At 34.7% G+C, this 18,593-nt stretch overlaps 1 protein-coding gene across 1 annotated transcript in view; it reads left to right on the forward strand.

Annotated features, from left to right (window-relative positions):
- SLC9C1 (solute carrier family 9 member C1) overlaps nt 1-18,593 on the forward strand; it is a 98,058-nt gene that overhangs the window by 14,654 nt on the left and 64,811 nt on the right. The window contains exons 5-9 of the mRNA XM_059063940.1: nt 1,375-1,503; nt 6,392-6,553; nt 10,980-11,079; nt 15,063-15,206; nt 16,826-17,000. Coding sequence (XP_058919923.1) covers nt 1,375-1,503; nt 6,392-6,553; nt 10,980-11,079; nt 15,063-15,206; nt 16,826-17,000 — 710 coding nt within the window. The remainder of the gene's footprint in view (nt 1-1,374; nt 1,504-6,391; nt 6,554-10,979; nt 11,080-15,062; nt 15,207-16,825; nt 17,001-18,593) is intronic.

Raw genomic sequence — 18,593 nt, forward strand, 5'->3', positions numbered from 1 at the left:
ATACTGACATTTTTTTATAGCCCCATTTTCTAAAATGGAATAGTTATACAACAGTGTCAGTTAGGGTTTGTCTTTGTCTTTGTTTTTGACTAAAAAAACCCACCAAAACATAGTGGCTTAAAACTACATTTATATTTTATTTCCCATGAGTCTGGCAGTTCTGATGGCATGGGCTGGGCTCCACTGATCGTGGTAGGCTCACTAATGAATCTCCAGTCAGCTGGAGGGTCATCTGGGGACTAAGTGATCTAGGATGGCCTCAACTAGGATGATCCACCTTTCTTCCATTATTTCTCACATTCCTCCAGAAGGGTAGCCAGGGAATGCTGCCATGGTGGTGGCAGGGATCCAAGAGAGAGGAAGCAGAAATCTTCCTCAAACCTCTGCTTTCATTGTCTCATTAAAATAATAATAATAATAATTTTTTTTAATTTAAAAAACCAGATCTCTTTGGTGAGAGAAACTGCAACATCTTACAGCAGAGGGTCTGGATGCAGGGAGGGGTGAAGAATTGGACCATCAAGGCAATTGAACTTCCACAGGAACAGACTGTCTTGGCTTTTCTTCTCTTCCAACAGCATACGTACTGTATTAGATTGTGATCACAACTATAGAGTGGTTGGTTCACAAGGAGGGCTTTTACCATTTCCTTAATAATATTTCCTTTCTATGGACATTTTGAAAATCATTAAAGATGCTCAAAGTTATAGTTTTGCCCCTACAGGCACATTGAATAGCAAAGAAAAAATGATAATTGATGGATATCTAAATTTAGAATATCATCATAAATAGAGGAAGATTAGGATGGAAGTAGATTATATCAGGGTGCTCTCCATTAATGGAGCACGATTTCTAAAACCATTGAAAGTGATGTATGGGAAAGTCAGACAATTTCTAATTATAGTGTGATTATCAGGACAATTGCCTTATTACTTTGGTTAGGTACCGTGGTATAAAGCCTTAGTTTATAAATATACTTTATTCCTCCACCATCATTTTTTTCTTGTCTTAAATGCATGATATATGTATTTATATAAGCCAAGTCTCAGAATTAAAAGTAATAAATTTTATGTTTTCATCTGTGCTTTGAAACAAGGAATGAGAGCTCTAATTGATTATCTTACTTACATAAACTATAATCAACCACAATTAATTTGGTAACAAATCATGGTGATCTAGACTTAACTTGTAGTTGATACATAATGAAATTTCCTTGAAGGGATTTTACAAACATGACTAAAGTATATTTAAGTATGTAGGAAAAGTATGTGATATAAATACATAGCTAAGAATATCCTTCTAATTGCTGATAAAATTTTATTCTTCAACATTGATGAAGTTTTTACCACCTTAAAAATATTTTTCCTTCTGCAGGTCTTTCTAGAGGCCTCGTCAATTTAATTAATGGAGAAAGTCTGATGACCTCTATAGTGTCTTTAATAGTGTTTACTAGTATTATGGATATTAACTTTGGCTTTCAGAAACAGATAAACTATTCCTTAGGTAAGGACTTATTTTTTTCTTAATTTCTTAATATTAGAATCCTGTATTTTCTGAAAGTTGACATGGATTTTGTTACACCTTACCATAAGTTATGCTTATACAAAGTTAATCGTATTAGTATAATGATTTACTCTTTACAAAGCACTACCACACATCCCTTATTTAATATCTGTTGTAGTTTTGTTATGAGGCTGAGTTGGGGCTTTTCAAGAGGGTGCATATAGAAGCAACATTCCACAGGCCTAGGCTGAACCAGAACACTTGATAACAAGAATGAGAGATGTTGTTTTTTATGCGTTGAAGATGAACTCAAAAGATAAGACAGGTAGGGCATCCACCAGTGGCGAGAGGAGGTGGCTTCCCTTCCCTTCGCCCTGGGACTATCTCCCTGCAGACAATACAGAGAGCTGTCAGCTCAGGGAGGAAATGTGAGTTATACAGCCATCTACAGGGCCTGAGCACAATGCTTGTAAGCAAAGAGACTGTAATATACCTGGAAGCTCATTTACCACATTCAGATAGCCCTGACAATAAGTATTTTATTTCCTTTATCACATGTGTATGTGTGCATGTGTGTGTATGAAATAAATGATATATGCACACTATGAGTGATTATAAAGTATTTATAAAGTATACAGATGAGTAATTATCACTGAGGACCAGAAATACAGTTACCAGCACTCCCATGAGCATCTTATATGTCCCTTCCCCATGCTTTCAGTGGTTCTCAGTGTGTAGTCTCAATAAAATTAGAAATGAAAAAGTAGAAGTTACAACCAACACCACAGAAATACAAAGGACCATAGGAGACTACTATAGGCAACTATATGCCACTAAAATGGAAAACCTAGAAGAAATGGACATTTTTTTTAGAAAGGTACAATTTCCCAAGACCAAACCAGGAAGAAATAGAAAATATGAACAGACTAATTACAAGCACTGAAATTGAATCTGTGATTTCAAAAACTCCCAACAAACAAAAGACCAGGACCAGATGGCTTCACAGGTGAATTCTACCAAACATTTAGAGAAGAATTAATACCTATTCTTCTGAAACTATTCAAAAAATTGCAGAGGAAAGAACACTTCCAAACTCATTCTATGAGGTCACCATCACTCTCATACCAAAACCAGACAAAGATACCAAAAAAAAAAGAAAAAGAAAATTACAGGCCAATATCACTGATGAATGTAGATGCAAAAATCCTCCACAAAACACTAGCAATACAAATCCAGCAATACATTAAAAGTATCATACACTATGATCAAGTGGGATTTATTCCAGGGATGCAAGGATTTTTCAGTATCTGCAAATCAATCCTTGTGATACACCACATTAACAAATTGAAGAATAAGAACCATATGATCATCTCAATAGATGTAGAAAAAGCTTTTGATAAAATTCAACATCTATTTATGATAAAATCTTTCCAGAAAGTGAGTGTAGAGGGAAACTACCTCAACATAATAAAGGCCATATATGACAAACACACAGCTAACATCACATTCAATAGTGAAAAACTGAAAGCATTTCCTCTGTGATCAGAACAAGACAAGGATGTCTGCTCTCCCCACTTTTATTCATCACGGTTTTGGAAGCCCTAGCCACAGAAATCAGGGGGGGAAAAAAAGAAATAAAAGGGATCCAAATTGGAAAAGAAGAAGTAAAACTGTCACTGTTCGCAGACGACATGATACTATACACAGGAAATCCTAAAGACACTACCATAAAACTACTAGAGCTCATCAATGAATTTGGTAAAGTTTCAGGATACAAAATGAATACACAGAAATCTGTTGAATTTCTATACACTAACAGCAAAAGATCAAAAAGGGAAATTAAGGAAACAATCCCATTTACCACCACATCAAAAAAGATAAAATACCTAGGAATAAACCTACCTAAGGTGACAAAATACCTGTGCTTTGAAAACTGTAAGCCGCTGATGAAAGAAATCAAAGATGACACAAACAGATGAAAAGATATACATGTTCTTGGATTGAAAGAATCAATATTGTCAAAATGACTATACTACCCAAGGCAATCTACAGAGTCAAGGCAATTCCTATCAAATTACCAATGGCATTTTTCACAGAACTAGAATAAAAATTTTTTTAATTTGTATGGAAACACAAAAGACCTCAAAAGCAAACTTGAGAAAGAAAAACAGAACTGGAGTAATCAGGCTCCCTGACCTCAGACTATACTACAAAGCTACAGTAATCAAAACAGTGTGGTACTGGTATACCATACTGTTGTGATTACTGACTATTCTTTTCCAAAAAGAATCACACCTCTCATGTCTTCCTGTAGGGAGCTGGTTCGGGTGGTGGACAATTACCCTACTTGGGCATAAGTAGCACTTGCTTTCAGCATTGTTCTGTATCCAATTATTTTACCCAGGCCATGGCAGCTTGGAACATCAACTGGAACCCCAGTTTAGCACAGGAAGGTACATCCTCTTTAAATGCTTCATATAAGCCATCTGTGGTGTATAAGAAAACCAAACGAACTATCTACATACAACCTTTTCCAAAATCCAGAGTACAAAACGAGGTGACACCATACAGTACTTAGTGAGTTTTTACCATAAAATTTGCTGCAGATAAGGCCTTCCTGAGGATGAATAAGGTGAACAAAAAAGAAAAGTTTATATTCAGAAGCATCTTAAAAAATCAAGAGCCACACTTGGGGGAAACTGAAAAATGTAAAATGTAGTCATACATGCTAGTCAGAAGGATCCAAGCCCAGCCCCTACACCTGATCTAGTATTCTACCAGGTCCCATTTAAGATAGTAAATACTGATCACATAATTTCAGGGAACTTTATCAGAGGCAACATCTACAATCTAATCAAAAGAACTTTCTTGATATTCACTGAGAAGCAAAAAAATAGGAAAAAAGAAAAGTACTGATGTAGAAGTTAATTCATTCATTAATCCAACAGTTACCTGTTGATATGTACTATGTGATAGCTCCTATTCTAGGCCCTGGTGATTCATCCATGAACATAATACTCCTTGCTTTTGTGGAGCTAGCCTCAAAATTTTGACTATAATCAATGGAATAGAATTTTGTTTTTGATTAGATTTCAGAGGAGTAAAACCTTTTAAGTAATCATTGTTAAAATGATAATAGTAACAACATTTTATTACAAATGTCTGCTGTAGGAAGAAGAGAAGAGTAAACTTATTTTCTTTGACATCAGGACTTACTCTGAATTTTTAGTAGGAGAATTCCCCTTAAGAAAGGTTCTTGATAAGTTTTACTGGTATTTCATTTATATCAGTTAACACAGCTGTGAAACAGTAATTTTCGTAGTAATCATTATTTTATAACATGTAATTATTTAAACAGTATTGCTCTATCTTTGAAGTAAACACATATTTCATAATAGGGAAAACCAAGAAGTTATTGCACTCAGAGGTTCTTACCTTTTCCTATTTGTATATTAGAAGTTTAAGAACATTGTAAGAAATAATGGATTTGCTTTGAGGCTTTTCCTGACCTAATAAATCCATTCAGCACATATTGTACTCATTAAGAGCTATTTTTTTTTCTTAAAGGGGAAAGCAACTTTTAAACTGGGTCTTTTAACTCCAGTTCCCTGCATCCTTCTGAAACCAGAGTCATCCTCCAGCCTATGTTTCATTTACAGGAGGTGCTGGATTCCCAAAATTATCATCATGGTCAACTCCATACCTAGAATGGATGTGACTTAGAGGGTCATTCATGAAATTCTCCTCCCAAGTTCACACTATCCCTATGGATGTTAAATCTTTCTGCTTGGCATATCTAGAAACTATGGCTCCCTTTCAGCCATAGGAATGAGACTAGGTAGAGAAGGAATCTAAATAGTTTCAGTACTCTGAACAGTGCCCTCTCCACCAGTGGACATGATTAAGGATTCATAAATGGATTCTTTCTCCTTCATTTTACTATCTCAGAGCATAGTTCTAGGATTTACTTCCCCAAATTTAGCCTTGTTTTTTGATGTGGCTACTGTTGCTGTTTTCTGTTGGCCATTCTTTGTTTCCATTTTGTTCTTGCTCTTCACATATTCTGCTGAAGTTGACCCTTCAGGCTCTCCTGACCCCAAGACCCACTCTCATCTGTAATTCAAACTTTGCTCCTCTGTTCCTCACCCTGTAAATGTGGGAAGGACTTCCTCACCCCTTGAAAATGCCTGATTCCAGCAATCAAGGCTATCAAGGGCTTAGGTTTCCTGTTTTCCTGGGAAGGGCATCATAACAACTGTAGAAAGGAATTTGGCAAGATATAATATTGATAAAGGATCAACTATCCTTCAGTGTAGTAATTCCACTTCTGGTGCCTAAGTAATCAGAGAATTACAAAATAATTATGTAGAGAAATATACACTGCAACATTGCTTCTCAGGGAAAAAACTGGAAACAATGAAACGCCCAACAATAAGGAACGAATTGGATCGGTTTGGCAGGCCAAGACAATACAGGAAATTCACTCAGCTGGGACTCAGATGCATTCCTTTTTTTGTATTTCTTTGTGTGTATTATGTTAGACCTGGAAAATAAGTTCCACGGGTTTAGAGACTTTCTACTTCTTGTTCATTACTGTTTTTACAAAATGTATTAAAATTTTGGCACTGAATAAATATATATTCCCTAATGGGGACTGAAAAAATCTCTTAAACTAAACTGATCAAATTTTACAAATTTGCGTCCAACTTTTAACATTTGAAAAGAAACTCTTTCAATTTAGGAATAAGAAAATACCCTACATCTACCCCAAACACTATGAGCTATTTTTAAAGATAATGACAAAAGGAAAAGTTGACCCAGATTATCACTTAAAATTAAGAGCAAGTAAGTTCTATTAATTATTTTCTGTTTACTGCCTTTCTTGCAGCCTATAGTATCATGGATAAAATTTGGTCATATTGTATAGCAAGTCTCTTGTTTGGAATTCTAACTTCAAAACTGGTACAATTGTGGATGTCTACTGTTTTTGGAGATGATGTGAATCATATAAGTCTCAGCATTTCAATTCTGTACCTCATCTTTTATATTTGTAAGTAAGAGGGCTATGCCTAAAATTAAATGATGTAGAAAAATTGAAAATAAAGATGTGGGAAATATTTAGGCCAAAAAAGAAAAAAAAAAAACCATTCAACTGATCTAGGAGGAATATTTTTGAAAATAATGTATCAAAGGAGATTAAAATTATTAATATGTTTACAATGGGAAACAATGTACCAAGATATATAAAGACAATTATAAAAGATGAGAAATTTGACAAGATCATAATTACAATGAGATAGTTTAACATGCCTTTCCTAGATAATTTCATAACCAACTGGACAAAAAAATGGCTATGGCTATAAAAAGATTTAAATAAAAACTCAAATGCTTGGCTCACAAGATATATAAAGAGTTTTATCTTCCAAAACAGAATGCTTATCCTTTACATATACCTATAGACATTAACAGAAATAAACTAGACTAGAAGAACATTACAATAAAATTTCAAACATTGTTCAACTGCAATGCAATTAAATGCTAACTACAAAAGGAGGGTCTTTAAAAATAAATGTTCTAACTGCCTGAAATTTAAAAAAACTTTTCTTGGTAACTCTTCAAGCAAAAAGGAAATAAAAATAGAAGTTACAGGGCTTCCCTGGTGGCGCAGTGGTTGAGAATCCGCCTGCTGATGCAGGGGACACGGGTTCGTGCCCTGGTCCGGGAAGATCCCACATGCCGCGGAGCCGCTGGGCCCGTGAGCCATGGCCGCTGAGCCTGAGCGTCCGGAGCCTGTGCTCCACAACGGGAGAGGCCACAACAGTGAGGCCCGCATACCACAAAAAAAAAAAAAAAAAAAAAAAAAATAGAAGTTACAGATCAAGGAAGGCTAAACATTAGAAACTCTATCAACATTACTAATCCATTTACCACAACTCCCTTCTCACAGAAGTATGGCAGGGAATGATAATTAGCCATATCTCTGTTCCCTGACAGAGCCTCATAATCACTTTCAACCCAGCCCTTTAGACAGCTCCACAAATGATTTGGAGTTGGCATGTGTGATAATACCTACTTCCCAAATTACACTATGTCTTTCCATTACATTTAGGAATAAGAGTGTTGCCTAGCCTCTTATCCGTGATTAAACACAGACGTAGAGAATGGACTTGAGGATACGGGTAAGGGGAATGGGAAGCTGGGACGAAGTGAGAGAGTGCATGGACTTACATATGCTACCAGATGTAAAATAGATAGCTAGTGGGAAGCAGCTGCATACCACAGGGAGATCAGCTCCGTGCTTTGTGACCACTTAGAGGGGAACGATAGGGAGGGTGGGAGGGGGAGACACAAGAGGGAGGAGATATGGGTATATAAGTATACGTGTAGCTGATTCACTTTGTTATAAAGCAGAAACTAACACAACATTGTAAAGCAATTATACTCCAGTAAAGAAGTTAAAGAAAAAAAAAGTTCTGGAAGCTCTAGCTAATATAATAAGAAAAAAAAGACGTTTATACATATTTTAAAGGAGAAAATGGTTACACTAGTCACAACATTTTAGATTATATAGAAACACCCAAGAAAATTAATTAATAAACTAAGACAACAAGGTTCTTTAATAGTTTGATATAAGGTAAATATACAAAAATTAATAAATCGAACAGCATTCTTATAAAGCAGCAGTAACTAGTTATAAAATATAATGAAAATTGATTCTCTTTACATTAGCAAAAAGTTATAAAATATCAAGGAATAAACTTAACAAGAAGTTTGGACTTAAACAGAAAGCTACACAAGTTTTCTGAGAAGTATAAAATTTAAACAGACACAGAGAAAAGCTTCTTTTTAGAAATGCTAGAGTAACAGGATTCATTATTTTCATGTCTGAGGAAGGAAATACAGAACATAGGGATTTGAGGTTTACTAATTAATCTGGATTTAAACCAATTATAATCTAATGAGGTTTCAGAATCGTTAATGAATTAATAGACAGTGAGAGAATGATAAGTCAGTACAAGTACATTCGTTACATACTTCTTTAGTGGTGTATTCCTAATGCTACAAAATTTATATTCCAGCAAACAATTTCCTCTAACATCATTAAGTAAGCATAGCCTCAAGATTAAGAGTTACGCTCAAGGAAATAATTTTATCTATGTATTTAATTTTAAAAATTGAATTATCATTGATTTACAACATTATATTAGTTTCAGGCATACAACATAGTGATTCAGTATTTTTACAGATTATACTCCATTCGAAGTTATTACAAAATAATGGCTATATTTCCTTGCACTGTACAGTAGATCCTTGTTGCTTATTTATTTTATACATGATAATTTGTATCTCATAATCCCCTACCCTATCTCCAAGAAAATTATTTTAAATTTTTAGAGTCAAGATGTCTCAATAAACATTTTAGCAAAAAAAATCCTAGGACAGAATTTCATGAAAACAGATAATGAGTAAATATAAATCTAATGTAAAAGAACTTTTACCCTGACCTAGCTTATTGTTTATATTAATATCTTCAAGGTAGTCATCATAAATATTTTCCAAATTTTACCATTACTTAACAAGTTATAAAGAGTAGTCCAGGATTTGATCTCCTCAAAGCACGTACATCCACAGTTTCCTCTTCTTTCATGATTCAAAAATGACTAAGTAAAGTGTTCGTTTCTGGCTTAGGTATCATTCCTAGCCATAACTAAAATAAAGAATATAAAACTTGTAATTTTCCATCTCTAGAAGGGAAGACTCAATAGTGTGATAATGTTGTTCATTTCATCAAATTAAGATTATCACAATCTGAATCAAATAATGATAGAATTTTAGAGGGAGGTGAAATTTTACAGAATAATTTAAAAATTCATCTGGAAACATAAACTGTGAGACTATGCATGACAATTTTTTTGAAGTGAAGAATTTTACAATTAGGTAAATATTAAACATTTAATAAGCCTATAGTAATTAAAATACAACTGCTATTAACAGGGGAATACAAAGTAAACCAAAGAAACAGAAGGGGCACCAAACAGATCCATGTATGACAATTTGATAAACATGGCAATAATGATCAAAGTGGCATATCCACAGTATTCTTCAATATTAGAACAAAAATTTTAATTTGTACTTGTTAACTAGAACAATGTCTGCTAAACATTAAGAGAGAAAAAAATAAGCCCATTACAGAACTGTATTGCTGTATAATCCCTCTGTAGTTTTTCTTACTGCGTGACTGTGTATATGTATGTTAAAAGCAAGCCTCTGTGAGTGTTCGCAGGGTACTCCACTCCTCTCTAAGATCTTGATCCAATTATCTTAAGCTTCCAATTCTATAGTCTATGAAAACCCAAAGATATCTCCTCATAATTTCTGAAAATTTCTGGAATTTTCTTCCTCATAATCTCTGCTGTCTCCTCATAAATATATAGCAATTTTTTTCTTCTTAATAAACTCTAGTGAAGATGGGGACAAGGGGAGCTCACAGGGAAAATTACATTTTGCAGTTCACAACTCTATGAGATCTAAAAGCTACCCCTATCTCCTCACTTTTCCATGTTTCCTGCTTAATTTTTACCACTTGTCTCCAGTATAGAAATTCAGCAAGCAGCCTTTAATGCTTGGAGTTGCTTTCTGGGTGTCTCATTCTGTACTTTCAAGTAGCTTATCTTATGATTTTTTTCTAGGCAAATATAGTCCTCTCTTCAATAGGAATTTCAATCAAAATTTTCTTTAAAACTATACCTGAAGTCCTGGCAGTGGAATTATGGGTATTCCCTTTTTCTAAAAAATATAATCTCTATACTGTACCATATTATTTGAATTTTTCACAGTGGTAATATATCACTTGCATAAGCTACTTTCAAAATTATTTTTCCCTCTGGCTCATGAAAGCTAAGAGAATGTTTAAGAATATTCCACAGTTTTGTACACTTTTCAGTCCCTGACAGTAAATTCACCAAACCAAAATTAAACTGGGGAAGTAGATCCATATTGTATTTCTATTGGCTCCACTCCCTTAGTCTTGTCACAAGATCAAACCATTTCTATCTCCTACTGTCTTCTAAGAAAAAGTATGTGAAGTGGGCTAGTCCATAGAGAGCTCATCAGCTCACTTCTATTTAATTCATCCAGAGTCCCTCTAAAAGAATTAGACCTGTGAAGGGTGCTCTAGCCTCACTAGGGCACATGAAGAGATTTGTGAGCTCCACATTGTTGCCAATGATCAGAAGCCAAAGCAGTGCAAGGATGTTCATTACAGAATTTTCTGCACAGTTGGGTATGAATCTGAAGAGGAAGAAGGTCAATGGGTGGTGATAATAATTTGTGATATTATCCAGTTGAAACCAAGTGGGATAGCCTCTTTATATGAAGTCTCTACTACCAGATATCTGATGTTTTCATTTCTGGCAAAATTTGTGCCACTGTTGATGTTAAATTAATACTTTGTATTTGTTTCTTTAAAAAAATAGGTAAGCTAGTTGGAATGTCTGGAATATTTACCATCGTCATTATGGGACTTTTTTTAAATTCTACAAGTTTTAAACCAGGAGTTGAAGCGCTTCTCCTTGAGTGAGTGGCTAGCATATTTATACTTTGTTTCATACATTAGAAGTTATAATATTGTAATAGTAACTACATCTACGTCTACATGGTCAAAATAAGATACTGACTTGAAAACTAGCTAACTAAAAACACGTTCTAAAAACTCTATTGCCTGTGTCCTCTAAACCTCTATCTTTAAGCAAAATTTGTAACCTCACTTAGAGTTCATGTTGACTCTATTTCACCACTAATTCCCTTAAGTCTCTGACCGTATTACTCAGTAATCTTCAGTCTAATCCCTTAGACAGGGGCTAGGATTAAGGTAAGGTAACTGAGGCCTTCATCTCAGGCACAAAATTTAAGAGGGTGCCAAAGTACTCAGTAATCAAATTAAATATTTTAATGCAATATTTAAAAATTGAAATTAATGCAAAAAACCCTTGGTGAAAATACAAAATTTTAAAAGAAAGATCAATATTACTCTCAGTTCCTTTTGCCTCAGGCTCCAATATGGATCAATTTGGCACTGCCACTAGAATGGAAGACCAATATTTTAAGGACAGTGAAGAGAGGTCATGCAAAGCCAATTAAAAGATTAAGCTGGGACATTTAAATACAATTGGCAGTGTTAAAAAAGAAAATAGAAGAGTACAAATTGTGCCTTGCTCAAGGGCACCCAGCTGAGGGGGTGAGTGGAATCTGTGTCAGTCTTGAAGAAGGGTACTTTCTGTAATGTTCCAATACATGGGATGGGAACTTGGCCTAAATCACACAATGGCAACATATTAATATGTGTTAACAGAGACCCTGAACATAATCAATGATTTTTTGGCTTTTGGGAGAACATTATGGAAGATGAAATGAGTTCAGAAGTCAGAAGCTGAAAAGTATAGGATTTTATAGGATTTGAAAGCATGTCACTAAAATTTCATGTCAATTACAATGGAAGCCAGTTGTACTAGCAGCTAGGCAGCATTAATTGGACCACCATTGTAGGAAAAATTTAAAATGTTATGCATGTATTTATATCTATCGGAAGTGATTCTGAAGGCTCCCTTCATTCTTGCTGTAACTGAAAGCTGGATCTCCCCTGAAGACATTATTTCCCTCGTGTTCCTTAAATGTTATAGTGTCTTTCTCACCTGCATCCCTGGTGCTATAAGCCTATGGTTGAGGTGGGTGATTTTTCTGTACCTCAGTCATTTCTATATTATTTTTCTTATTCTTCCCCAGAGGAGCCCAGTTTTGAAGCTCATGCCATCAGATTATACCATAGGCCACCCTCTTGGTTGTAGTTATCTCTAGAACTCTGAGTCACACTCTCCATTTTGTGAAGATATTGGCCCCTGTCTCACTGTGACTCTCTGCAACATCATGCTATCACCATCCTTAGTGGCATCAATCAGTATTCACACAGTTGATCCTACTATTCCCTCACCTTTCAATTCCAAGACTTCCTCTCCTCCTGTGAGCACATCTATCACTCTGCTTCAGCCACCCACTTTATGCTCATACAAATAATAACTTCATAATCTCAACTTCAAGAATCTTACTATCTAAAATATAATATGTACCAGCTCCTACTCTCCAAGACAGTAGAAATCTAAGATACTAATGGTAAATCCTAGTAAATCCTACAAGAGTCTACAGCAGGTCCATGCTACTCTCTAAGAGAGGAGGCGCACCATCTCTCCTCTTTTCAGCTTAACTCCCTAGGACCCCAATTCCAACAATTCTGTTGTCACACTGAGAATATAACGCATTGAACCTATGATGGTTTCTGACCCTCACCCACCTCACTTCCTCCTTACCCAGATCATTTCTTTTGTTTAAAACTATCTAATAACTTCTCATTTGGCTACAAGTCAAAGTTGTTTTAATGGCAAACACATGATATGTTTGTCTCCCTGTTACTTCTGTGATTCATTTCTACCACTCTCACCCTCACCCACCCTGCTCTAGCCACACTTGTTATTCCTCAAATATACCAAACAGGCTTCCAGTTTGGGCTTGTGTCCTTGTGCTTCTGCTCTTAAAATGTGCTTCCTTTACATATTGGCATAAGTAGCTGCCAATTTCATGCTTCTATTCATACATCACCTTGTTAGAAAGAAATTCCCCAAATAAGAGATACTTCCTTGTCAACCCATATAATTTTTTTAAGTCATATAGTACTACTTGGTTTATTTTTATTTGTTTAATTTTATTTATTTTTGGTTGCATTGGGTCTTCGTTGTCGTGTGCGGGCTTTCTCTAGTTGCCGTGAGTGGGAGATACTCTTCGTTGTGATGCAAGGGCTTCTCATTGCAGTGGCTTCTCTTGTTGCTGAGCACAGGTTCTAGGCATGTGGACTTCAGTAGTCGTGGCACACGGGCTCAGTAGTTGTGGCTCACAGACTCTAGAGCGCAGGCTCAGTTGTGGCACCCGGGCTTAGTTGCTCCGCATCATGTGGGATCTTCCCGGACCAGGGATCGAACCCATGTCCTCTGCATTGGCAGGTGGATTCTTAACCACTGTGCCACCAGGGAAGTGCCAACCTGTATAATCTTTTATTCTTGGCAAATTGATGTCCCTAAAATGTCCAGGCCATAAGGCCTTATCATTCCTCTAGGCTAAGGGCTGTGCAACATTGAGATATAAAAATGACACAGATGCCTAGATCTATAGTATCAAAATCTATGAGGGTGAGAGCATGGGATGTCTGACTTTAAAAAACTCTTCACAGATGATACTTATATACAGAAAGGGTTGTGACCCTTTGCTCCTGTAAAATGTCTAGATTTCTTAGGATGACTCATGATCACCAAATAAAGGAAACAGACTTTTTAAAAAAATTCAGAAGCTTTTTTCTGTGTGCCTGACTGATTGCAAACATGCACACACACATGTACATGCGCACGTCTATTAGATGGATTTGGAGCTTGGTTATTCAGCTCATATCCACTCTGAATTTGGTAGGCATTGATTCCTTACAGAATCTGGTTTCCTCCTCATAAGATTTCTCCAATTAATTTCTACCATATATGAAAGAGTCTTGATAACTCTTCACTATATGTCACTTAATTGATTTGATTACATTTTGTGCTAATCTCAACAAGACTGAGATTTTTGATGTTTGGAGGCATTTTCCCACAGTGTTTCATATTGAAATTTTCTCTGGTAATGCCTAGGTATTTGTGTTTCAGGGACAGAGTCTGGCAACATATGGGTAAAACCAAGCTCTTTTTCCTCTCATAAAATGGTATTCATGTGCCTTTTTAATTTTTTCCATTTATTTTGTTATACATATAATGTCAACATTAAATACATGAAATATACAGCAAGATAACAAGAAGTTTTAAATAGCTATGGTCCCAACACCCAAAAATGATAAATAATCATGTCTGAGTGTACTTTTTCAAACTGCTTTGCCTGCAGCTGATGAGACCATAAGCTTCGGGAATGATGCAGAGTTTTCCTGGGCTCTGGAGTACTTGAATAAGTACAGACTCAGAAATCACAAAAGGAGAATCTACAAAGGGCATTCATGTGAATAAAAGATTCATTCACATATTCTAAGTGCTAGCTAGATTTTGGGCAAACGCTTAATTCTATCACTATGTAAATCAGACTAGTAGTTCAGTATTTCCTTTTAAAATAAACAATTTTAGATCTTCCTAATGATACAAGGACTTCACAATCAGTATTTTCCAGCTACTGAACCATAATGCCTGAATGAGTTCTGTCAAATAGCATAGCTACAATCTAACATGTCTTTCAAAGTCAACCCAAATAGAAAGACACTAATTTACATTCAGTGTAAGCTGGTTAAAAATTCTTTAGAAGTATTTGTTTACTTGCCTTAGTGCTCCTTTCTCCCCAGTTAAATTATAAGCCCCTTGAGTGTTGGTGAATGCCTTATTCATCTTTATTTTCTTTATAATGCCTAGCACAATGCCTTACATAGATAAGTCTTGCATTGACTATATTAGATTAATTAACTATATTTACATTTTTTTCTAAAAATGCAGATTCTGGAATTGTCTATCATTTGTTGCTTTTCTTATGGTGTTCACTTTCATTGGACTTCTAATTCCTGCACATACATATTTATATATATCATTTTCTGATATATATTATTCATTAAATATCTGCTTAACACTTATTGTTTTCAGGTAAGAAAGTCATTTGAATTTTTCTATTTATAAGACATTGACTAAGCCTGAATACATTCTTTAAGTGACAGAAATGTTTCATTCCTTAGAATGAAAAATTCACTCAAACTTTCCAAGGAATCATCAGCAAATTAGCACCCAGTGTTTTATTCAATTTTTAACTACATTTCAAAGCAATGCAAGCATGTTGTAAAATTTTTGAAAATTAGAAAAAAGAAAAAAATTTCTCATAATCTTACTACCTAGAGGCAACCACTACTAACATTTTGTATATTTCCTCCAGTGTCTTTTATTGTTTTTTATTCTATGAAGTTTCATGAAGTTAAACACCTATCATAAATAAAAATGTTGTATTGCTTTGTTCGCTTAATATTATATAACAAATAACTTACTCTTAATAAAGTATAGTTGGAAATAGCTTTTTAAAAATCAGGGAGGGACAAATTGGAAGACTGGGATTGATATATACATGCTACTATGAATAAAATAGATAACTAATAAGAACCTACTGTATAGCACAAGGAACTCTACTCAATGCTCTGTAATGGCTTATACGGGAAAAGAATCTTAAAAAGAGTGGATGTATGCATATGTATAACTGATTCACTTTGCTATAAACCTGAAACTAATACAGCATTGTAAATCAACTCTACTCCAATAAAAATTTTTTAAAAAGAAAGGTAACCTTTCTTTACTCCTAAATTATTATTCACTATTATTTGATATCTGCTCTGTTAGGTGTTCTGATGATTCTGGCATTCTGCCATGTTATGTTATATTATGCGATGTTATGTTATGTTACTTTTAGGTAACATTTTTCTAGCTTTGATTCAAAAAAAATTTAAAATAAATTAAATGATCACATGTCTAATAAATAAATAAATAAAAATAATATGAAGTCCTCCTTGTAAATGTCTTTTTTTGCCTAAATAATTTTTGTAGCCCCCTTTCCAGTGTTAAAAGGCAGACAGCAGTCTGCTTATGTAAATGAAAAGGAGATGACATAGAAGAGGAAAACCATCATAACAATTCTTTAATCTCCATCACCAAAATTGTTAACATTCTACTTCCATCTAGGAAGATTAGTTGGGACTCAACATCAAGTCAGCCAGTGCCAAGTAAATGGAAATTAGTCCCAAATTATCAGATACAGTTAGTGTAAAATATAAGAATGATCTGTGACTAAAAGAAGAAATAGAAATGAATTAACTGATTCTGGGCAGATTCAGTAAGATTAAAATATACAAAGAAAAAGAAAGAGAGGACATTATTTTCTCTTGTATTTATTAGATTTGCTTTTATTTGTTTTTGAGATCTAGAATAGAATATATCTACAAAATATCTCTAACACTTTCTTTTCCACCTGGAGAAGCACCACTCAAAGGTGATGTGGAATTACTCTACTACTCACCTAAGAGAAAGAAAGAAAAAGAATAATACCATTCTCTTGGTATGGAATGCCCTTCTGCCTTCCTTTCATACCATGCAACAGAGTGTGAAAGATGGTTCATATGTCAGAGTTGGCAGTTCCACAGGGTATAGATTGGAATAACATAGAATGGGATGGAAAGAAATTTCTATGACAAAAATAACTTTTTAAAATCTGTTTTGTCTTTTAGACTTCTGGTCTTTCTATTACTGAGCCCTCTTTTGTCTCGACTTGGTCATGGTTTCAGCTGGCGCTGGGCATTCATTATGGTCTGGAGTGAAATGAAAGGGACTCCAAATATAAACATGGCTCTTCTGCTTGCCTACTCTGAATATTCTCTTGGATCTGAGAGGGAGAAATCTCAAGTAAAGAAAGATGTGTTTTTTATTAGAATATTTTATGAAAACTGTTTCTGTGTATGAAATATGCTTTTGTAGTGAGATTGGTCAACCCCACTTGGAATGTGGGAGTGATTTAGCTATGATGGTAAAACTGGGGAGGGGAAAAACAACTAGCAACTTTCCTCTTCTCCATTCTAGCTTAAGGATTCCCAAATCCCTTCATCACACTCCTAAAAGATAGGTTTATTGTACAAGTTAAGGGAATTAAAACTTATAAATCATTTAAAATATTACCTGATACAGAGTATGCACTTAATAAATGTTTCTATCTTTATTTACTTCTAACACCTACTCAAGAAAAGCAGAAACCTACTTATAATTGGCTCTATTGCCTTCTGTAACTTTATGAGTCCACATTTAGTAATGCTAGGAACCAAAACATTTTGTTTATTAACAGAAGTTATCTCTAAGATAGAACCCCCAAACTCTGCCTAACAGAATATAATGAGTATGACTCTCCCTCTACCTCATCTCAAAATAAGATAATTTCAAGGAGTTCTTTAAGAAATTTTCTTTGCAGACATCACAACACATCTAATACTTCCATCGTGGCTTTTTTTTTTAACATAAATTCCAAGAGTAAAGGGAACAGTGTAAAGGCCATTATTATGTATAATCCAAACATTAAAAAACTAAATATTCAAACACTGCTTTCTAAACCAAAGTATCTAATATTACATGACCTCCTCCTTCTTTTTAACCTATCTCCACCTGCCTGAATAAAAATCAGCGTCATCATCATACATCCTGACCAGTATAATGGTGAACGTTGCACATGGATATGGGTTCCAAAATTTTTAATTGGTTGCTATTTACTGTGTGACCATCCACAAGTTATTTAATTCCCACCACCTCACTCAAAGTATCAGTTTCCTCAGTCCAAAACAGATTTAGTAATAATACCAATGGTTTTCTAATAAATATTTAACAAGTAACTTTCTCAGAGAGAAGGAGACCCTAAGTTGTGGTGTTTGCCAGTTTCTGTTGTGTAATCACTGGCACCAACAGGAACATCAATCTGCTCATAAACTTCCTGAAAATTTAATTATCAGCTCTTATAAACTTGTATGAGCCAGGCCTATCTGGCTATCTCACTATCTCCACTGTCTCAAAGGGTTATTATGATAAATTAAAAATATACGTAAAATGCTTAACACATTGTTTAGCATATAGTAAATGTACAATAAATCTGAGCTATGATGATGATGATGATGGTGATGATGATGTTGCCATGTAGACTTGCTTTCAAATAAAACTTTGGTAAATAAAATCATTTAAGAGATGTCTCAGTAGTAGTTAACTAGTTGAAAAGAAAGTAGCACTCCTTACTTAATTTAATTTAACTGAATCTTACAGCTAATTTATTAATACTCACAAAGAGGCACTACAATGAAAGCTTAAAATTTTAACTTAATCCTGTCTCTACTACTCACAAGTTCAATGACTGAACTGAATATGTTCCAAACAAGTACATAAAAATATGTGAAGTGAAAACTGAGGACTAAGAGGAAAAATAGACAAACTATATTTGGAGACTTTAACACTCCTTTTTATAAT

This window comes from Kogia breviceps, chromosome 5, assembly GCF_026419965.1.
Source record: "Kogia breviceps isolate mKogBre1 chromosome 5, mKogBre1 haplotype 1, whole genome shotgun sequence".
Lineage (NCBI taxonomy): Eukaryota > Metazoa > Chordata > Mammalia > Artiodactyla > Physeteridae > Kogia > Kogia breviceps.